Genomic DNA, 23941 nt, shown 5'->3' on the forward strand with positions numbered 1-23941 from the left:
CCATGTGAAAATCTTAGTTCCAAAAAAGAGGGTCTTGACTCAAAAAGTCAAGAAATCACCATACAGTCCTGTCCTCGTTTTTTTTTTTCTTTTTTTTTTGTGGAGCTACAAAAAATGTGAAATCTGTCTTTATATTCATCCATCCACTAAAATACTGATTTTATGCGGCTTATTTCGACATTATACTATTTTTAATGCGCAGATTTCAAATATTACCATTATTTGTCTTCTTCCTTGCTTCTATTGCACTCATGATCGTTAGCAGAACAGGGAATCATGGTATCCGCTCTTTCAGCAATTAAAGTGTACTGTCAATAAATAAAATCATTCTCGTATTCTTGACCATAGATATGTGCTGTCACTTTCACCCTCACATCCCTTTTTTATTGGGGTAACACCATGGGTCCGTTTTTGTCCTCAGAACTGAACCTTGAAGCAATAGATAAGCCACAAACGATGCCCTGGGAGTAGACCGTTTACGAAACGAGAGGGGACTAATTGCTTTATGGGGGTAATAAAAGGGAACGTTTATATAAATAAAAAGAACATTGCTATTGCATGTAAAAATATTCAAATGCAAAATCACTTCTTGGTTCCACATAATTTATTTCATATAGCTAAAACATTGTTTTGGAAAATAAGAAAACGACAGAAGGGCGCCTTTCGAGAGGGCGCACCGGGAAAAGTCCCGGTCAAGTCGATGGCCAGTCCGGGCCTGACTGTAGCCACTTTCTAATGGCGGACGAAAAAGGTAAAACAAACGCACGTGGTAACGAAGAAAATGCTGATAATCCAAATAAATTTTGTTCCTATGCATGATTTTTTCCCTTTATTCTTTTTAAATTAATTTTCAAAGTCTTATTGATATTCTATGGCCCACGTAGAAAGAAATGAGAATTCAAGAAGCATTACTAAACGTCAAAAAATAATGCAAATTACGTAGTTCGTAGTTCTAAGCAGCCATTTCCACGATATGGAATTCGATATTTATCAATTCTTGATAAAACTAAATAATAATTGTGGCCTGACAAGAATAACAATTAATGCTAGATAATTTAATTATGTGACATTACGAATTATTATTAAAAGAAGATGATACTTCTTTGCCTTGCTTGGCTAGCGTTAATTGCTTTGCATTTGTAGCTGAGTTATTTTTCTCAAATTGCCGAATCGGTTAATTTTAAACTTTTCTGTTTCGTATTTTTCTAATTATGTCATGCCATGAAATCATCAACAAAACTCTCACGGATATATGGTGGTAGTTTTCTTTTCAATTGATCTAACATTATTTCTTTAAAATTATCGAATTCTGTAATCTTTCTACCATTTTATTCCACTCATGATAAAAAATAAATATGGTTTAACTGACATGCGAAATCTCTCGCCAAATGTTCTTTGCTCGCACAATACTAAAACTATAACCCTAAACTATAATCCCACTATTTTGGCAAGGAAAATTCTCAGCGTTAAACATTTTTCATTTCGTTCTACGATAATATATTCAAGAAAATATTTTGCATACTGTCCATTCCAACTAAATGCTGCTGTAAAATATGGTTAGTTAAATTAATTTAAGTTAATCAATTTAACTATAACGATGAACAACAATAAAAACTCATCACAATAATTCAGGCTGAAAACTTTCGCTTACTCACAACACAATTGGTCGAAATAATGTTCTCAGAAAAAATAACATTCTCTTATTTATTAAAACATGTTTCCAAAACATAATAAAAATAAATATACGCAGACGATAAATTAAAAAATTGGGCAGTTGAATAATTCTACTTTGTTTCCTTCTTGCTTGGCTTTAATTCGGAACTCCAGCGCTCGAATACGCTACCTTGCGGTGATTTACAAAACTGCCGATGAAACTAAAACATTGCCACGTTGCGTTCCACGTGTGTCTGTTGATGTAAACACAGGCAGTTTGTTCTGAGTATTTATTAACGCAATCGATGAGTCTTAGTTTGCTTTCAGCTACAGAAATTAATTCATCCCTTAGTAGTATTCTCGAGCTTCTCAAAATAATTTTAGTTTTCCTTATTTCCTTCTAAAATATGAGTTGATTGAAAATGGTGAAAGAGAAAACTGGATTAACAAACTTGGATAACGTTATACAAGGTAAAAATTTTTATTGTTTTGTATGAATTTGTAAGAATATGAGTTTTTTTAATCTTAAATTAATTTAACTAACCATCTTTTACAGCAGCATTTAGTTGGAATGGACGGTATGCAAAATATTTTCTTGAATATATTATCGTAGAACAAAATGAAAAAAATGTTTCACCGAGAAAGAATTTACTTTATTCCTTTTATTCTCAGCTGAAAGGTTTCGCCAAATTTGTTTAGGGTTATAGTTTTAGTATTGTGCGAGCAAAGTAGCCTTGGCGAGATTTCGCGTTTTTAGTTAAACCCTTTTTAATTTTTATCATGAGTGGAATAAAATGGTAGTAAGATTACAGAATTCGATAAGTAAAAAGAAATAATGGTCAATCAACTGAAATGAAAACTACCACCATATATCCGTAAGAATTCTGTAGATGATTTGCATAACTTGACATAATTAAATCGTAACTCAGAAATTAGAAAAATCGAAACAGAAAAATTTTTAATTAACCGATTTGGGAATTCGAGAGAAATAACTCAGCAACAAATGCAAAACAATAAGCGCTAGCCAAGCAAGGCAAAGAAGTATCATCTTCTTTCGATAATAATTTGTAATGTCATATTGAATTTTCTAGCATTAATTGTTGTTCTTGTCAGGCCACAATTATTATTTAGTTTTATCAAGAATTGATAAATATCGAATTCAACATCGTGGAAATAGCTGCTTAGAACTACGAACTACGCAGTTTGCATTAATCTTTGACGTTTAGTAATGCTTCCTGAATTCTCATTTCTTTCTACGTGGGCCAGAATATCCACAAGACTTTGAAAATTAATTTAAAAAGAATAAAACGAAAAATATCATACATACGAACAAAAATCACAACACTTTTAGCATTTTCTTTGTTACCACATGCGTTTGTTTTAGTTTTTAAGTCGGCCATTAGACAGTGACTGCAGTGCCCCCTATAGTTCGTTGGAGTTGCGAATCTTTTTTAATAATATTGCTTCTTGGAAGCAGAAGATATTTTTTCACAATTCATATTCATTTGAACTGAGCAGAGACGGGCAGACTTTACCAAAATAAAGAGATACTTTTAATTTTCACAAAGTGTCTCGATCCACCAGAAAATATTTGTAAAAATTATATATAAATTAGTAATGCTAATAACTGTTGCATATTTATTTACGTAGATAGTTAAAACAGGAAGAAATACACATTCTAAAAACCTTTTGGTAAACAATCAACGTTTAAGAGTCGTAATTCAAGATAATAAAATCAACAAACCTAATAAATCTTTACATTATGTGCTGAAACACAATTCAAAATACAATTCATCCGAAATCAGTCCTTATTAAAAGATTTGCACTGCATATTATTTGCTACTTTGGTAAGCTTGGTGTACAACTACTGATTGCTAGTTTTGCGTGTTCGGAATCAGAGTCGGCTCTAAAATTCCCGGATTTGGAGTCAGACTGAGTTTGAAACAAAATGGTCGGAGCCAGAGTTTGAAGGTTTTGAAACTCCCGAGTTGAATTCGGAGTCGGATTGCTTTTGGAATGAAAGAGTTGGAGTCGGAGTCAAAAAAGGCCCTAAAATTCCCTGAGTTGGAGTCGGTTCTTTTTCTTTCAACTCCGCAACCCTAATTTGCTGCAGGACTGCGGAGTCGGAGTCGGAGCCGGACTGATTTTGCAGTTAAAGAGTCGGAATCAGAGATCAAAGGTTTCGAAATTCCAAGTCAAAATCTGAGTAGGACTGCTTTTTGCGTAAAGGATTCGGAGTCGGAGTTGGAGGCTCTAAAGTTCCCTGAGTCGGAGTCGGTCATTTTTTCCGACTCCACAACCCTAATTCGTAGCAGGGCTGCGCAGTCGGACTGATTTTTAAGTAAAATAGTCGGATTCGAATGCTCTAAATTCTCGGAGTTGGTCATTTTACTTCCAACTCCGCATCCCTAATTAGTAGCTGGGCTGTGGAGTCGGACTCTGAGCCGGACTGATTTTGATGCAAAGAGTCACGGCTTTTAAACTCCGAGTTGAAATCATAGTCGGACTGTGTTTTGGGTAAAGGAGTTGGAGCCAGAGTCTGTTATTTTTTCTACAACTTTTCAGCTCTGATTTGTAGCCCCGACATCATAGCGCCGTCGCATAAAAAATTTTTAAAGCCAAAAGAGTGATTGCGTGCCAAAACGCGACAACTTCCCAGCCAAACTAGTCACCTGACCTGGGAAACATCGGGTGCCAAGCTTATCTCATTGAGACATTTGCTGTCACTCCCTCCATTAGCATTCCTTCTCAATGGTGTGGAATAATAACATGAAAATCGGTATGAAGGTAATTTTATGTGATATTCGTAAATACTTATCAACGAAGTGCGCCTTATTCAAATTGACATTTTTGTTTAAGAACCCGCTTTGGCGTCTGATAAGCGCCAGTAAAGATCTTACGGCAGAACTGTTTTTTTTATTATTAGTTTTTTAATTATTATTTTTTAATTATTATTTTGTTTTATGCATCGTATTTGTGCGACTAAACATTTTTGTTTATTATATCTCGTTAAACAGTTCATGATCGAATCGACCGAACGGTATTTTCAGTGTAGATCATGTAATTAAGAATACAAACAACCACGCATTCGCTTATGGAATATGGGAAAAAAGTATTGCAAACTCCAACTTAGGGACCTATTACGATGAAGGGTAGATAACGAGTTACAGCAAATGTATAACTCAATTCTCAAAATTTTTTGCATAAAGTGTTTCCCGAAGAAATTTTTTTTTTCAATATCTCATTTTTAAAAAATAAGCAAAGTGGCACGGCTTTTTGAAAGAAAGACAAAAATACACGCGTGTATGCATACATATAGTACTTCACGAGGGGAAGAACAAAGAAAAGATTTCCCTTCTGGAAAAATTCTAAAACATGTTCCTTCCTTTATAAAATTTGTAAACGTGTGTAAGAAAATAAAAAAAGTGAAAGAAAAATAAACAGTTGTCTATCTACCAAACGGCACGACCGTGAGGGTCACAGATCTGGACGAAATTTTAGATTTCTATCAGTTTGCACTAGATGCCAACTCAGGTAAAACGGTTTGACTGCGTAGGTCTTAGTTCGGCTGCAACGGAGGTTCAAAGTTGCTAGTTGAGTCCAGAAAAGCAATGGTTTTTCATTTAAAATTATAAATTTTGTACCTTTTTCTTGCAATGGGGTTGTTTCCTTCAGTCAAAAGTAGTTTTTTTTAGTCACTGAAATTAATAGAATAAGCAAAAAAAAAAAAAAAAAAAAAAGAGAACAATAAGCAATCGTCATTGCTCAATTAATTTGAATTCTGAAATTTTGAATTCAAATTATGTTTTTCGCAATCACGAACTGAAACAGGACCCTACTCTTTGGAGTTCTTGTTTCTAGAAACGGCTACTGTCCCCCCCCCCCAAGCCTGCCTCTCCTCCTGGGCGGTTACGTGTTCATAGTTGTGTGTGTGCGTAGACTTGTGTGTATGCACTTAGGCGTGTGTGAGGGTATGTGTGTGAAGTCGTGTGTGTGTATGTGCGTGAACGTGCGTGTGTGTAGGACATGGACGCCTCCGACCAGGAGAAGCGGATATCTCCAAAACGGAGCAGCCGCGCCGCGCCGCCAGCAGAGGACGGTGGACGGTGGTGCTGCATAGGCTTCTGGTCCAAGTTGAAAAGGCACGGACCCCAAAAACGGTCAAATGAGAACAATAAGCAATCGTGATTGCTCAAAAAAAAAAAAAAAAAAAAAAAAAAATAATAATAATAATAATATGGGCCCAGAAAATTCTTTCATTTTCCCAACAGTTGTTTTTTAATTAATTTTTTAAAATGTCCGATTTTTCAAACAAGGCGTGGTCTAGATGACGTCACAAATGATGCTCTTTGGCGCATCTTTGTACCGCGTTTCCACGTTATGATACTCAAGAAGCGAATTAAAATTGCGCTCTACGCTTGCTATCAACCATATCGTTGCCAATACACGTGAGGAAAGATGCGAATTGAATATTTTGCTCTGTGAATGGCAACACAGAATGGAATTTCATCATTTGCGATGTCATCGGCAAGAAATGTAAAAAATGAAAGGGCACCGATTTAAGTAATTTTTTAAAAATATTAAACTTAAACAAATTATTTAAAAAAAGGTCAGATCCTATGTTTTTAAGCATGCTTTTTCAGAAAAAAATACTTTTACAATTTTGAAAACGACCCCAATGCATTGAAGAATGACCCCATGACCCACCTGAATGCATTCACCACCAGTAACGTAACTAGGGGTTGGCAGGAGTGGCTCGCGTCAGGGGCGCAGCAGCCAAGGAGGCGACATTTCAATTGATTGAAAAAAAAAGAGTTTTTTTTTTATTATAAAATCTGAAAAATGCTTTAAAAAATGAAAAAAAAAAAAAAAACTCGCAAGAAAAAGAGCTAGAGACATATACGACATACATAACATCTACTGAGAAGAAACATTGGGCATCACTGAAAACATTTCTAAAAAAGAAAATAAGAAAAAAAATACAATGCTGCCTCCTGTTTGTCGAATCAACTAATCAAAATATTCCAAATGAAAAATAAAAAAAATTGGAGGTCACAATGACCTCCAATGACTTCCCATGTGGGCGAACATAAACCTAAATCCAGAATTTCATCTAGATCCGTGACCCTTAAGGTCGTGCCGTAAGTTGAAATTTTCTGAAAATATAAATTAATAAAACTTTTCAAAGACAAATTTAGTGTTATCAAAATTTTTAGGATTTAAAATCATCGTACAGTAGTTTGATTTTTTCGTGTTGATTTAATTGCACTTAAAACTCAAGCAAAGACAATCTGGGTCAATTGCAATGTTATGTGTTTCGTAATTATGTCAAAAAAGGCTTTCATTTCAATTATTCTTATTTTAACTCCAAAGATGCATTTTTCTGTTTTAAGCAACATTACTTGGTTGCAGGAAAAATGCTATTATCATGAAAGAAAACCGCGCATTATCTTAATCCGCATTGAACTGCTTGTTCTCATAAAGTTTCATAAAAATTCAGGTTGTTTAAGGGCACTCAAACAATTAGAATTGTTATTGCAATACTTTGTGAAATTCTTACTCAATGAATTTGCGCACTTTCAGCCATTTCTCATGGCAAGAATTCTATTCGCTCTGCGACTAAAATCCCCCTCAAGCAGTTCATCGAAATGCTAGATTCAGGATATTATATGTCTCGTGTAGCTTTATTGAATTGCGTAAGATCCATTTTAACTCGAGAAATTTTTTGGATGTCCTTGCAACCACAAAATGATATTTTTCTAGAACATGTGTAGTTTTGATCTCAAATATGCAAGTCAATGAACAGTTGAAAATGTTTATATTATTCTATCAAGATAGCTTTTAGTGAAGTAAATACGAGGAAATGTCAAGAGTTGTTTCTGCAACCGTGGGTCGCGAGCCCCATTTTTAGTGGGCCATAACGCATTTATGCAGTCAAAAAGTAACAATTAAAGATTCTTTAACAATAAATATATTTATGATTAGAGAACGTTTTTGAAACTAATTTTGAAACTACTTTATCACTAAACATATATTAAAAGAAGTCAAAATTAAAAAAAATATATAATCCCCCCCCCCCTTCTGTCAATTTCCGTTTGCACATTAACCAAACCACAGACAACATTTAAGTGTTTTTTTCCTTTTGAAGAATTTAAAATTGAGCAGAAAACTGTTTACGTAAAAAAATTAAATTTCGGAACATTGTGTCAGGATCTTACATGCAAAAAAAGTTTGTTTGAATCGCATTATTCCCTGTTATTGGGAGGGGGAGGGGGAATCAACAGACACATATCACACCCCGGCAAGGAAAGTGCCACAACTCAAAAAGAAAAAAAAAGCCTTGGAGAAAATCAAGGTTTTACACAATAGTATTTTTAAGCGATTTAGTCTCCGATTTTACACTACGGGCAAAACAGTTTATAATGTGATGTTTACTGATAAACTTCATTTATCTTAATTGTTATATAAATTGTTAGCTGCATAAATAAAGTTCGATTTTATTTTCTTAACCATGGAAGTTGAGTGACGTGTCACTATTGATTATATCGTTTTTATGCCACCATGCACCAGATATGTAAGTTAATTTTGTGCGAGATTAGTGGCATGGAAGATCCTTAAATTTAGATTTTAAATCAATAGCTAGTGCGCTTTCCCCAAATTTTAAGTTGTGTCACTTTCCTTGATGCGGTGCGATGTGTCCCCTTATTACATCTTTATCATACTTACAGTTAAAATTTTTTTCCAATGCTTTAATAAATTCTTGGTTTTGTTTTTTGAAAAAAAAAAAAAATGTTTCCCTTCATATTTCAACTATACGTTTACGGTAAAATATTTAAGCTAAAAAAGATAAGGATGAAATATTTGCTGGTACAAATGCAGTTATGCATAGAAGGTGAATATAAAAAGACGAAAACCTACCTGTTGATGGAACTGACTGAGGGTATATTGTCTTGGTCGCAGATGCCGTCGGCTAGCAACCTGTCTCGAATTTCCCAAGCAAACATGGTAGGATTCTGTTTTTTGTAGTTAGAAATGGCATCTACCACTTTCGGGGTGGCCACCTTTGGTTTACTTCCACCTATCACTCCGGGCTTGATAGACCCCGTCTCGTAATACCTATCATAGATAGAAAATAAAAGATTTGTTTTAGAACAGTCCTAGGAAACATTGAACACCACAAGCCAGGAGTGCCCACCTAGGTGGGGGGGGGGGGGGCAGGGCGAAGACTGCGTCATTCACATTTTTAGGGTGGCTTCTTTGAGGGGTTGCTCTTAGGAGTGGGTGGGCACTCTTTCCGCAAGCAATAAAATTGATCTCAGATAATCACTCATTTTAAAATCGTGCATAATCATGCGAATGGTCTTTATCAAGTCCATTTAAGTGAGCGAGGTACAAAACATTTGGAATGCAATTAAGTTTTTATTGGTGTGAAAGAGAAGAAACTATCGTTAAAGCAGAACTGCTAGAGTAATTTCTACTTTTAAAGGCATGCTAGCGTTCTTGGTGCACTTTTTTATATTTCATTCTTGCTTATTTACGAGAAACTCAAGTTGTAGTTTCGCGCCTTTGAAGTTTCATATTTAATAAGGTTTGACGAGTAAGAAAGAATAATACGAGTGCAGTACAAAACGATATTTTTTGTCAACAAGTGTTTTTTTTTTTTCTTTGGAATTACTTACAGTATTTTTAAAACAAAATGGCATTGAAATTGATACCTAATGAAATTATCAGTGTCGGATAGTTTCTCGTTTATGTGAAATTTATAGTTGGGCCATTTCACAGTATTTTGTCCAAATGTAGAGTCCGCAACATGACACTTTTTTTTGTCATAACTATTTAATTTACTGTTGGATTTGCACATTGTTTTATTTTGAGTTTGTGTGTTGGTTGGACTAACTCAGAAAAAAACTTTGTGCTAATCTAACAGTAAATCAAATAGTTATGGGAAAAAAATGTTATGTTGCGAACTCTAAATTTGGTCAAAATACTTTGAAATGATGGGGAATAATTCCTAACTACATTAACCCGGATTTGTTACTTTAACTTTAATTAACTTAATATTCACTGTTAAACATTCGTTTTAAGAATTTGAAAACGATTTAAATTATTTAAAAAACTTATTTTAACAGGAAGACTTAATGGCTATGTTGAATAAATGTAGTAGCTTTACTGAACAGTTGATAGTTATTTATTTATTTATTTTTTAAATTTTCATCACAACAGGCAATCACAATGTTACAATCAAAAAAGAAAAGAAAATAGAACTTATTACAGTAGAGTCTCGATAATCCGAGTCTCGAAAGTTCGAGGTTCCGTTTAATTCGAGGTGCTACACTTTATATTTTAACTTACAATTTTTACTCTCCCCCCCCCCCCCGCCGAAAAAAAAAAGATTTTCATAAAAATCTGAAAATATTTTTTTCTTGCCGTTACACTTATTTAACTAGATACAGTAATTAATAAAAAAGGCATTGAGAGGTTGTTGTCAACAACACTCCTTAAGTGGCACGATATACGTGTAGTCATCGACTGCACAATATGAATTACAAAATGCCTTGAAGATGATAACTTGATGCGTGAAAGTGACATTAATTTGCCGCAAAGAACGTGTAAACATGCCTTTTGGAATATAAAAATACCTGATGATGGTCAAAAAGGATGGTTAAAAACTTGACGCCTCACGAGTAATGTATACGAAAGACGAAACAGAAACCTTCTACTACAAACCATTTTCGTGGTATGAGATACATATGCTCGCAAGCACACAGGTACAAACATTATGACAGAACTCATTGAAATAAAATCGGGCAACGATTCGGTTAAAATATATGTTTGGTTGCCTACAAATTTGGGCGGGTAAATATGTACATACAGACTTCGTGGAACAAAGTTCAAATTCGTTTAGAGGTAATTAAAAACGAAATTTATGTTGAAATTTCAGTGATAATTTTTCACGACAACGATGTCTGCTTTTCTTTATATAAGAAGGTAGAAGGGGCTACACCTTATGTTATCGGAAAAGTGTAAAAAATTAATGAGGAAGAGTTTTCCGAATAATCCGAGTTTTCAGTAATCCAAGGTGACATGAGCTCCAATTACCTCGGATTTTCGAGACTCTTGTACTTTTATTTTACGTTGTTTGTTGTTGTTATCAGATCAAATGTGAAAGAAATTCTTTGTTTCCCAAATGCTGTTTTAAAAGTGCTATCGCTAGTTTTGGGTTCACTATCTGGTTGTATACTTAGGGCGAAGTGAAAACACATGGAAAATCGAACTTTATTTGTGTTTCTATTGTACTGGATTCGTGAATAATCGTTAGAATTTGCGTTGTTGCTTATTGGTTAAGCACTAATCACATAATTTAATTTATGATACACGATATATAAAGTGCCTAATGTTCTAAAATATCCTTATTTCAATGCAAATCCAGGACTAAACTATTATTCATAAAAAATACTGTATGAAACCTAGAAAAATCTGCTTAGCAGAGGCTTGTTATAACGTTGTCACTTTTGAAAAGTATTAGATGGAAGCGTATGGATGACTAAATTATAACATTATAGCAATCAGTTATGCTTCAAACTTACAAGAACCTCTTCAAAGAGATGATCTATGTCGCGATTTAAATTATATGCTTTGATATATCTTCTTCGATATATCTTCTAATTTAAGAGTTGGGAAATGCTGGAAGATTTAATTAAATTTTTTTTTCCTTTTTGGAAGGAAAGCGGCAATGAAAAGAAGTGTAAAATAAACCAACTTGTTTAAGTTATTCTTTTTGAAAAAATTCCGTGGTTGACTTCATGTACGAAGAGTTTCGTTTTCCTGGTGGGAGCAGTGCCAACGGTTCCAAGTGATGGGGTGCACCTGCGATGAATCGTCTGCGACAAGCGGCATGTAAAACCGTCTGCCCATGCGTTTTCGCTTTTGAAAAATAGGTTCGAGACTAATTGAAGTGTATTTTTAAGATGGGAACGTTAAGGGATATTTGTTAAGATCTGTCAGTTCGTACACATGGTGTTGAAAGCTGGAATAAGGAATTAAAACTCAATTTAGTAATATTACAAGTGAGAGGTTGATTCGAGTAATAATAAACGTGCTTATTTTTTTTCAACTTACGATAAAAACAGTTCTTAATTTGATAATTTGAAAAGCACATCTTGCATATAAGAACCTCTGTTACATTCAAAATGTCTATAAATTAAAAAAAAAACATTTCTTGCTTTTACTATCCTGAATTCCATTACTGTTTGATTTAGCTTCATAGTTTTATCTTATTTTTTCACAATTTTTTTTGTAAAGAAAAGCGCATTAAAAGTTGTAACTAAGAACTGTTGATATGTTTTCACAAAGAGTTAATTTGATCGATCGAAACGTTTAGAAGCAATAAAACACCGCATGGGATTTTATGGATTTAGTGGCGAACTATTCAACAGATATTTAGTAAATTACCGCCCGGAAATAACTGAGCTGGCGGTGTATTTCACATATTCAACAGATGTTTAATGCTTTTTTTTCTTTCTTTCCGTACAGGCTAAATTTATAGTTATGTATCAAGAAAAGGAAAAATAATAGAGGAATATTTGAGGCAGACAGAAGCAAAGGGATACAAGTACCAAAATTTAAAAATTTGAAATAACCTACACAAATAGTAGCATAACTTCTCTCCGGTTTTGGGGCAAGAGATTGAACTTATAAACAGCAGGATTTAGAAAAAAATTTCAATGTAAGCCTACCTAGGATCGGAACTTCAAATGAATTTGCATACATATACTATACAGTAAGATAGATGGATAGAAACATAGATAAACTAATATTTGTTGAAGTAATTTACGGTTGTTTTCTGCTATCAATGTCCATCAAGTTCAAAACCAGAATTTGTTTCAGTTATATGGTAAAGAGTAAGAGTTTATGCTCCCTAAAGAAATGATCTTGAAATGAGATACGAGGCCAAATGATGAAGGTATTGTGTTTTGAAATGTATCACAACAAGATATCACTTCAATTTACTTATGTCACTCATGTGTACGACAATGATCTAGACTTAATTAAGGTTTCATTATAGAATTAAGTTCTGATCAGCAAGAAAGAGTACTATGCCTGTTTTCCTTATTTTTCTTTGCCATTTTATCAGCAATAAGAAAATTTATGGCTAATGTGTAAATCTAGAAAGTGTTAAAGTAAGCATGTATTACTTCGGAAGAAGAAACTGCCACGGCCCGTCATTAGATGCGCATTTCAAGCGTCGCTCCCTCACCTGTTCGTTCTGTTCTCCCCTTTCCCCTGATGAATGAACGGTGTGCAGTCTTCCCTTTCAGACTAAACACCCACGGATGCCACTTTGGCCACAGATTCGAATGCTTTTGTAATTTAAACTGTTTCACTTGCTACATTGTAAGACGCTTTGTCATTTTCTTTTTCTTCCCGCCCACATCAGAAAAAAAATTGCTTTATTTTGCCGACGTGACTGACTCCATATAATTTGAATACTGCTCTTGGTTCCATGCCTCATGAAAATGATAAAAAAGAATTTCGAAGAAATGTAGGATGGAACTAAAATGGAATGCGTTCTCGGGTAATAAGTCACCGATTTTGCTTCTTTCTTGTCCTAAATTCTGCATAATGCTTTCAACATCTTGTGTCTGATTTATTTTATTAGACATCGGTAGTCGCCCTGATGTTATACGTAGACGTTTTTAAAAGATGAATTTATCAGACCAAATGTGAAACTTTGTTTCCCAATGATTTGTTCAAATGTTGTTTTAAAGACCTCTCACAAGTTTTGGGCTCACTTTCTGGCTCTTTACTTAGGGCGAAACGAAAACATTGCGGGATAATCGAACTTTATATGCGTTTCTATTGTACTGGATTCATGAATCATCATTCGAATTTTCGTTATGGCTTATTATTCTTTGCATTATGGCTTGTAATTCTATGCCATTCATTATGACTCAATAAAGACTTACAGAAAGAAATATGTACAAACCTTCCCAAGATTTTTGAGACGCAGCCATGGGAAACCCTGAGTTGCCGGCTGATATCACAAGGCCGGACTCCTTGGTGTGCAAGCTCTACAATTCTCTGCCTGACCATGTCTGGCAAAGGACGACCGTTCACGAACACGCCACCTAGTTGATTGACGCCGCCATGACCTAAAGAAAACAATATACTCAATACAGAAATGGAAATGGCCGAATCGGTTTTTTGCAAAAATTTTTTTAGAGAATTGTGGCTAAACAGTTCTTACATTTCATTGATTTTACAAAACACATTTTTTGATATTAGTGATTCGCAAGCTTCGTTTCTGATTTGGAGATAATATAAGAAAGCTATTGAAAACTGCTTGATGCATCGAAGCAGTTCAAACTCAAATCAAACCTCTCCTCATTGAAACTTTAATTTGTTTATAATTTAGACTTTAATTTATGACAAGGGCAAAGAAAAAAAACTTCTACTTTTCTTGTAACTCAGAAAATCATTTTGTGGCATATGTTGGGTGGGGGGGAGGGGGGGACAGGCACTAATGAAGTGTAAGTAGTTTTAAAGCGGCGTTGCTTGTTTTTCAACATTCTAAACTCCGTGAGTGAATGATGATGAAATAATTTTGTAAAAGCAGAAATAACAAAGTTTTGTGAATAAAAAACATTTTCAATCCAGTCAGCACACCCAGTTGTTAAACTCTCAATAGGGTATCAATAGGTGTGCGTGGTGGGGATTGATGGGGTTTAAATAAATTAAATAATTTTAAAAAATGCTAGTATAGTTTAAACACTGAAACGATACTAAGTATTACCTTTAAAAAGTTTAAATTTATGAAAAGATTAACTCTTGATTGCTTACGATAAAAAAAATGTTATACATTTATGAGGTCAATTTAAAAAGTTTGACTTGTTTTAAGGCAATTTTACATTGTTAACATAGCACTGAAGAAGCACCACTGTACGAAAAGATGAGAAAACACTTTGAACTCGAATGAAACTCGATGTTTCTTGAATATTTCATCATTTATTTTCATTTATTAATTGCACTCCTTATGCTTTTAAAGAAAACGTTTCTTAAAATTTAAAAGGAAGAATGAGTTGTATATATATATATATATATATATATATATATATGTATTGAGCATTGTAGGTGCTCTTGAAATGTATTATTTAGTTTCAAACTCCTTTTACAATATTTACTGTGTATCCATCATTGTCAAAATCATTTAAATAGGACAAAATCATGCAATTTTTTTAATTGATGGGAAGAGTGGAACAAAGCAGAAAATATATCACATCATCCGAGAGAAATGTAGTATTGATTAGAAGCAAAATAAAAAAAGGATATATGTTTCCAATTCATAATTTGAAATTCACCTAAAATTTTACTAACAGTGGCACATTGCTGTCATCAGTCACTTTTTAGTTCGTTCCTTTTCAGCACATTTCACGTAAGTTTTAAATGTAAAATTATTTTGGAATCTTTAACATAGTTAATTCCAAGAATTTACGTACTATTAATGCAAAACACAAACATAAATTACATTAGAGTTGTAACGTAATCAATTCAAAATTCTCTCTATCTCCCCCTGTGTGTGTGAAAATGAAAAAAAAAAAAATCTCAAAGTTTCAACCTCTTATGTCTTAATTGCACGTTTTTTTTCAAAGGGTTTTGTGTTTATTTCTATATTTATCTCGATTAAAAATAGAAATTAGTGGACCACTTTTTCTAAAATTTTACTAAAATGTCTGAAACAGCATGAAAGAAAATTAGACGTAAAGCTTATCTTGAAAGTTCTGCTTGGAATAAATTCTGAAAATAGGTTGTTCCATTCCCTATTATGTACAATCGTTATGGCCAAACATGCCTTGGAATAAATTCTGAAAATAGGTTGTTCCATTCCCTATTATGTACAATCGTTATGGCCAAACATGCCATTGGAAATTAAAAAAAAAAAAAAAAAATTAGGTAGACAATAAGCACATTTTGAATAGCAAGCGTTATGAAATTGGTTGCAAAAAGGTACAAATCGAAATGATTAAACAAAATTCGGACTTTATTATTATTATTTTTTTAACTAAAAAGTACATTTAAAATCTCCTTAATTCATATTTTTCAGTTTAATTTTACAGCTCAGTAAGCAAGTGTAAAATACTAATCTACTTCTTGTTTTAGTTTACAAAAAAAAAAAGTATGCTTGATTTAAAAATATTTATACTTTAAATAATTATTACAAGTGAATTTTTTATTTTACCAAACAGCTATGTACAAAACAAAACTAGAAATCGGTTAGATGTTGATAAGGTCGTCAAACGTGGTACTTATTTCAAATCACTTTATATTTACAAGTAATATTTGTATAAAATCATTATGTAATGTAATCAGCATTTAATATTTGGCATTTGTTATTTTATTATTTTCCTGATTTTTTTTAAATCCATTTTTTTTTTTTTTTGCTTACTGTTATTAAATTTGTTTCTGAGACTGAAGAGTGTTGCAGTTCTTTTGAACTAGATGACAGCTCATTTCATCAGATGAATATTGTGAAAACTTAGATGAAGTTGAACTAGGTCAGACCGGGACCTTAAAGAAGGGAATTTTGTCTTAGCTTAATTCCCTTTGAGTGGAATAAGCTCAAGCCAGCGTACTTTCTATAAATATGTATCTGTCATTACAAAGTGTTCTGATAATGAGGTAGAAATACAGTGCCTGAAGAGTTTTGACTCCTCTAAAACAAATTCATTTATATAGATAACAATATTTAGAATATTAGCATCCAAGATATCCAGGGAAAACTGACTCAGCCAGAGATCCATTCAGAAGGGAGAGTGCTTATGTTGGAATTTTCATGATGTATTAATACTTTTGGAAAACACTAAAATTTAACCTTTGCTTATTTTTTGTTTAAATACTTTACTGAATTGTTTAAATGCTGTACTGAAATGTTGAAATGCTGTTGCAAAATGCTTTTTAATAATTCTGTACCGAATCAAGTTTCTTTAATAAATTAGCTAAAGGTACTTATTTTGCAAACTTTAAGTAAAAGTATAGTGATTATTCAGTTGTCCCATTGTGGCCCTACTTAATTTCTCATAGTGGCCCATAACTGGGCCACAATGAAACACTTCTCATCCAATTTATAAAGCCTCATAACTTTTTTTTTCTAACATTAAATGTGCTAAATTTGGTTCAATGTACTATAATTTGATACCTTTAATATAATGAAAAATGTTTCTGTGCTTTAGAACTTACCAATATATGAAAAATATGTTTTGTTTTGTCTCGTGGCCCACCTTCTCCTATTTTAAAAGCACAGAACCAGTAAAAAAATATTTATAAATAATTTCTGCAGCAGAAAATTATTTTTTTCCCAAGCTGTCACGCTTATTTATTACTATTGCAGTAAAAAAGGGAATGACTTTCCAAACATAATACAGATTAATAACATTTTGGTCACTTACTGGAGGACTGAGATTCGGAAGAATTGGACCGTCCCATTTTGGGCTGGATGTTTTCGACACCAGGATTCGATTCCAGATCCAAGTGGGATAGGTAATTGACACTGCTTGAATCTGAAACGAACCCCATACAGAGAATAAGAGAAATGAAATAACACTTTATGCCGATCATTTGAAACTATATATTATTAATATTCCTTTACAACAATTTTTATGTCACTATTAGAAAAATCGGGGTTTGGAAATAAGTGTAAATAATACTTTGATTTTTAAGCAAAGTTAATTTAATGTGTGAAATTTATTCCACAATTTATTATGAGCCTGTGCGCAATTATAATATTTCATTATATATAACTATAGAGATTTTTAAAAGGATATACTTTTTTAGAAAAGTACAAATGTATGAGATTTTTCTTTTCGAAGACAAACTAGTAAAACTCGTATTTCTTTTATTTTCTTTTTCTTGATTTATGAATTTTAATCAACATTTTACACACATTGAAATAATTGGTCAGCGTAAATTTCAGCGATTTATAACCATTCCTGTCAGTTATTATTTTTAAATTACTAAGAAATTTAAAATAAAATATTTTTCAATTTTTGTTTAAAAAATCACTCAGAGAACACTTAACAAAAATTATTTGTAGTTCATACTGACTAATTGTGTTAGAATAATTAAATATTAAACAATAAAATGCTTTGTATATCTTGCTGTTCTGAAATGTGAAAATGAGTAATTAATAGAATTATTCGCTATGAAAATTCTTATTAGAAACCCTATAAACAAAAAATGATGAATGTTTAATTTTTCAATAACTATATTTTTTATTAATTCCAAAGTTAATACGTAAAACAAATTCACCAAGTAAATCGTCGCAACTTTGTACATTATTTATTTCGACAATTCTGAAGATTAGAGCATGATTATTTACTTAAAGCCAAGAACAAATAACACGAAAAACAGTTCTTAAGTAATTTTTTTTTCTTAACTCAAAAGGGGGGGGGGGGGGAACGTTTTCATTGGGGACTGTTCTTTTAATCATCAAATGTTGCTGTTGCCTACTTGTAAGAAATACCATACATGAAACCAACAGGAAGCTGACTATTACTGCAGAAATGAATAGTAATAATAATAATAATAATAAGTTCGTCCAAAAAGTAATTATGTATGATGATTTTATTTTCATATATAATAATATTAATTTTATGATAATGAAGTATCCCCCCAGTTTTGTAACATGAAATTTCATTCGTTTCATAGTCAGAAAAAATCGTTTAACTTCATCATCAAGAGAGTCGCGGCTTGTTTTAAGCTTATGGTTAAGCTAAAGCTAAATTATTATTTTCTATCTCAACACCATTGCAGGTGGTTGTCGAACGATCCTCCTTAGAGCCCCCACGGCCGGACTATGACACTTGAGGTCACTGGGCATAAGCTTTATTTGGCACCCATCTCCCTCCGTTCATGCTATCAATGAAGTATAGTAAAAATAGTTTGACATCTATACATGTTACTACAACCAGATCTAAATTTTCGATACTGAACATCACAAAAGATGTTGTCAAGCTTATATATATCCAACACATATAAGGTGAGTGCGCAAAATAAGGTCATGTAGCTAAATTAGGCCTACTCCCCATTTTCTATGTAGGATAGCAACAATCCGCTAGGTCGTGATTTTGTATTATTTTTAAAAACTTAAACAACAAAATGGTGCTCCCAAATTTTGGCGCCTTTGGCCCGTGCCCTATATTATCCTCTCATACCTTAACTGGCCTTGAACGGCAGAACCCCCCCCCCCCCTTTTAACTTGTATTTCTGTCATGGCTTCGCTGACAGTGGTGCGGACTGACATAATCGAATCGATACTCTGAAACTAAATTTTCAAAAAGCTGCATGTTTTAACTTCATTTTGAGCTTTGACATTTCTACGAAACTATTAAAATTGTTCCGCGCGAAAGACTTGCAAGGAATCTTATCGTCTAGATCACAGCGAAAATTCTTCGAATTCCAATAACTCGTAAGAATGATTAAGTAGTTATTCAGGAAGAAGCGTGGTATCTACAGAACTTGTAGTTGTTTCACTAGTTCACAAACCCTCCTCCCCCTTTCGTCTTTTGCATTTTTTCTCAAAAAATACGAGTGAAAATTAATTATGCAACAATGAGTGCAAGATCTGGAGATTCATTTTAATGAGATAGACATTCAGGCACATATATGTAAAACTTGTACATTTGGAGGCAACTTGGAAATTCGCTCGCGGTCCTAAATTTATTTATTCAATAGCTACAGAATAAAAATATCAAATGAAAACTGAATACCCATATCACATTGTCATTTGTGACATTTGAATTTCTTTTCCTCAACAATCGCATGCTCCAATATGCATATTTTTCTTACTTTAGTCAGATGGTATCTTGATGCTTATCTCGAATCGCAAAACATTTTCTCGAACTTCTTACATAAGTTGCATCTTTTGCTATTAACAATCAAAGAAGGTTGTTTCTGAGTTATTTTTGAAGAATTTTATGAGTACTCAAGCGCACTCCAAAGTTCAACTTTTTGCTAAATATATAAATAAATAAATGCAGATGAAAAATTGAAGTTTAGAAATAAATTAAAAAATAAAATTTATAATGTGAATAAGAGTACACCTAAATCACTACTTTTATCAAAAATAAAATCGTCTGTAACTCTTTTCTTCAGGTAAATAATAAGGAACTCTGAGTTTCTGTATTTTCTCTTGCCGAAAATACAATCAAATTCTGCCGTACGCGTTAATGTTAAAAGAGTTTAATTGTTCACTTTGGACGTTCGTTTATGAACTTATTCTTCGCAAAGAACCTTTTTCAACAAAGTTTGTTTTCAGCAAATTCGATTTACGTTTGGGACCTATGATATAATTTTTAATTTCCCCGTTGGAGTTATGTTAAAAATTTTTGACTTGTTCATTTTGAACATGCTCTTCTACAAGAATAGGAGTTTTTTCAACGAAGTTTGTTATAAGTAAATTTATCTTTAATTTCGGATTTACATTTGCCTTAAATTTTCCCAAATGACTTTTATTATTTTTTTAAACTGTCAGAAAATAAGTCTTTTAGTTCGGGATCTATATTTGCTTTAAATTTTCTAGTAGACGTTAATTTAAACATTTTTTGAATTCTTTCTTTTGAATGTATGTTTTTGAATGTGTTCAACGTCAAGAGGTTTTTCCAAGAAAGTGCTTTAAGCAAATCCCCCGTAGGTGCTAATGTTAATCAAAATGTAAAAAAAAGTTCAAATTAAAAAATATGGGAATGAAGATCCCTCACCGAGATCTTTCGGACAAAAAATCAATGCTCTAAGCGGACTATTTATTTCCTCAAAAGTTATTAGGTAAAGGGCAGACAGACAAGACACATATTTCCCCCGTTTCAAAACTGTACTTTGAAAATTTTAATTATTCACAATTTTAATAGTTGTTTTATCCATTTTTGGCTTTTTATGATTTTTTTTTTTTTTTTTTTTTTTTTTTTTTTTGTACTAAGCGATGTTTTTACGATGCATCAAGCCGCGTTTCACGTCCTTATTCATTTTTTAAAAACTTTTACGAGAAAGTAAACCAAAAAGCGACAATTAACTATCGCAACATTGTCCCTAAATTTTAGGAATCTTCATCTAAAATTTGCCAAATGCGGAAACTTTTGGGCGGTTAGAGTACCTTTCATCGGAGCGTCCCTGTTACTGCTGTTTGTATGTACCTTATTAATTTACGAATTCGAACGTAATTCTGCTCAATGACATATATGACAATGCCATTAAAATACTTAGATGACTACACACGTCTTTTAACACATTTGTTCTGAAACTTAATGTGAGGAAGAATAACATTTTGTGACGCATGTGTTTCGGGGCTATAAGGAACCATTTAACAGTGCTCACAACTTTGTGAATTGATAAGGGAGTCCATTGTAAATCCAAAACTCCTGTGCGCAATTTATTTTACGAATTTTTGCTTGATTGTTCCCATTTTCAAAAGACTGTTGCAGTTTTAGAAAAATATTATTTGCAATCAATACTACTATATTCTGAACACATTTTGATGGTTCCGGCGAAACTCCGTAGATGTAACATAGGCTGACCTCTCTGTACTCTGAACACTCTATAATATGAACATCTCAATATTATGAACGCTATTTTCAATCCCCTTCAATTATCACCTTTTTATATAGTACTGAACATGTTCACAATCGGTGCTCGGGAATTTCTATGAATAAAATTGGAAGGTCAAAAAGTACGTTCACGATTTTATCACTGATTGAATGGCATGAAAGAGAAACTGGATAGAGGAAGAAGAAAAATTATTTTTCTGTGTATTACTTCATCATATGAAATCATTCAGCTGAGGAATATGAGCCTGAAGTTTCTGCAACTGAACTATATGTCCAGAATCCAACCATTGTATCAAGTTGTTTTTAAGACCTTTAAAGTTGGATTACCTAGCAAAATAAGGCTGCGAGAGAGATACTTGGATTTTAACTTGGATGGTAGTACATACCTTGCATGAGGATACACAATGCAAAAGCAGATTAAATTGTACCGATAGCTGTAGTGTAATATTTTATTGTTGAAGGTTACGTTAAACTTCTTAAATTAAAATATGAATAAATAAATGAAAGAGTTTAGGTCCGACTGAGTTGAATTAGGCATTGCATTAGCCACCAATACAAATTCAGTACCTCTATCTCAGTAACTGGTACAGATCACTGGACAAAGTTCTGAACATAGTCCTCTAACGCAATAGAACACATATACATACATTATCCAGTCTTCCTCAGTAATGAACACCCCCCATATTCTGAACACTTTTGTTCAGTCTCATGAGTGTTTAGAATAGAGAGAGTCCACTGTAACTAAAAGTCAGAATTTAAGTGTATAATGGTTTAAATTAAATACTTAATTCTGTTTGGATTACCAATCTGCATTGAATGTGAGGAGAAAATTTTATCCGGATCATATATTTTAAAACCAATTCTATGTGGTATAGCTATGCAAAACTCATTTACGCATTCGTTCTAAATTTATTACCTATTTATGCTCACAAAGAAGATACTGTTATTAACAAGTACTAAATAGTATTTAAACGTATATATTTTAATAAATTTTTAATAGTTTTTACTGGAATAAACTTTCAATATTGAAAACAGTTAGCTACAATTAATTCTTTCGTGGCTTCATTTCCTTACTGCTTTAAGTGTAAAAAATTAAGCATTTTTTGCTGAAAATTTTGTCGGGAAGTAAAAGCTTGCATTTATGATATTAAGTATGATCCTTTTTTCGTTGAGTTGGTTAAGTGCTAAGTTCAAATAATCACCCTGATAACGAAATTAATAATTTTATCTTTCTTAATCCTTTCTCAGTCGGGGGAAAAAGTTATCAGCAAAGTTAAATACCTTCTTGAAAGAGAAGTAACCGGTAGGTGAAAAAGTTTTCGTTTCAGACTTAAAAGTCTCTTAACGCAACTATCTCGTTACATCTTCTGTGCATTTACATCATTCATAAGAGTTCGAGGATTTTATGTCAATAATAGATATTTTTTTCTCTTAATTTGTAATCGAAAATTTTTAATTCTTTGTTTTCATATCTAGAGAAAAGTAGATCATAAGCCTTCACTATTGTTCGTACAGAGCTTGACATTTTGTTGCATATATATATATATATATATATATATATATATATATATATATATATATATATATATATAATATATATATATATATATATATATATATATATATATATATATATATATATATATATATATATATATATATATATATATATATATATATATATATATATATATATATATGTATATATATGTATATATATATATATATATAAAGTAACAAGTTTTTATCATCTATGTTCAACTATCTACCTTTTATCATAAATGGCGTTATTAAGGCTATTGTAATTAAAAATATAATAATGCATGGTTTTGAGTATTTACGTATATAAACTAGTTTTTGAGTTGCAAAATGAAGGGGGAAAATTAAAAACATTTAAATTTCTTACTTTTACATGCATAATAATCCAACATTGTGGCATTATATCTGTAACTTGTACTTAGATCCATTGGACCCATTATGGATCGGCGGCCTGAGTCCAAATAGCTGGGCATTTTATACTTCATAATCCAATAGAAATTGAGCACCACACAAATTGAAAAATCTCAACTCGACACTTTTCACTCATTCAATAACTTTGAATTCCGAGAATTAAATTATCAAACTTGCTTTTGAAATTGACTTTTATTGTTTCATATAAGTTGCACGTCAAACACATTTTCCTCAAATTTTGTATCTTTAGTTGTTCGCAATTCAAACAGGAATCGAATTCAGAATTTTTATAGACGAATCGTGGTTTAGTATATTCAGTTATCCGCCGGGAGATAGCGATTGAAAGTCAATGAAGAAAAGATTTGCACACGATTAGCTTCCAACCACGATTCCTGTTTGACTGATCAGTTCTGCCTCAAGCGCTTAACTGACTCTTTTAAACCCCCCGGCTCTAAATTCGTTTAAAGCTCCTTCGGGGGTCGTCGTCGAGGGGAGGGGATTGGCATCACCCCTCTTCACGTGATTCGACGACGGATTCACCGTATGAGTACCTTTCCTTCATCCGACTCAAAGACTCTGATTCATCTTTTTCTTCTTCGCAGGGATCCTACCTGGGTTCCGTATTGGCAAAAGAAAAACTTTCACAATCTTGGCGTTGTATCCTAAAAGCAGAAGCTCCATTCATCGCTGTTTCAAACCATGCTATAGCGATCCTTCATGTCTGTGTCATGTCTGTGTGCTTTGGT

General features: G+C 32.8%; 1 protein-coding gene across 1 annotated transcript in view; it reads right to left on the reverse strand.

The window, feature by feature from the left end:
- LOC129216580 (paired box protein Pax-2-like) overlaps positions 1-23269 on the reverse strand; it is a 74563-nt gene extending 51294 nt beyond the window's left edge. The window contains exons 1-4 of the mRNA XM_054850795.1: positions 23152-23269; positions 17097-17207; positions 13640-13805; positions 8572-8769 (exon numbers count right to left, since the gene is read on the reverse strand). Of these exons, the coding sequence (XP_054706770.1) occupies positions 8572-8769; positions 13640-13805; positions 17097-17207; positions 23152-23269 (593 nt within the window). The remainder of the gene's footprint in view (positions 1-8571; positions 8770-13639; positions 13806-17096; positions 17208-23151) is intronic.
- Between the last annotated feature and the right edge of the window lie 672 nt (positions 23270-23941).

The sequence above is a fragment of the Uloborus diversus genome, chromosome 2 (assembly GCF_026930045.1).
Source record: "Uloborus diversus isolate 005 chromosome 2, Udiv.v.3.1, whole genome shotgun sequence".
Taxonomy (NCBI): Eukaryota; Metazoa; Arthropoda; class Arachnida; order Araneae; family Uloboridae; genus Uloborus; species Uloborus diversus.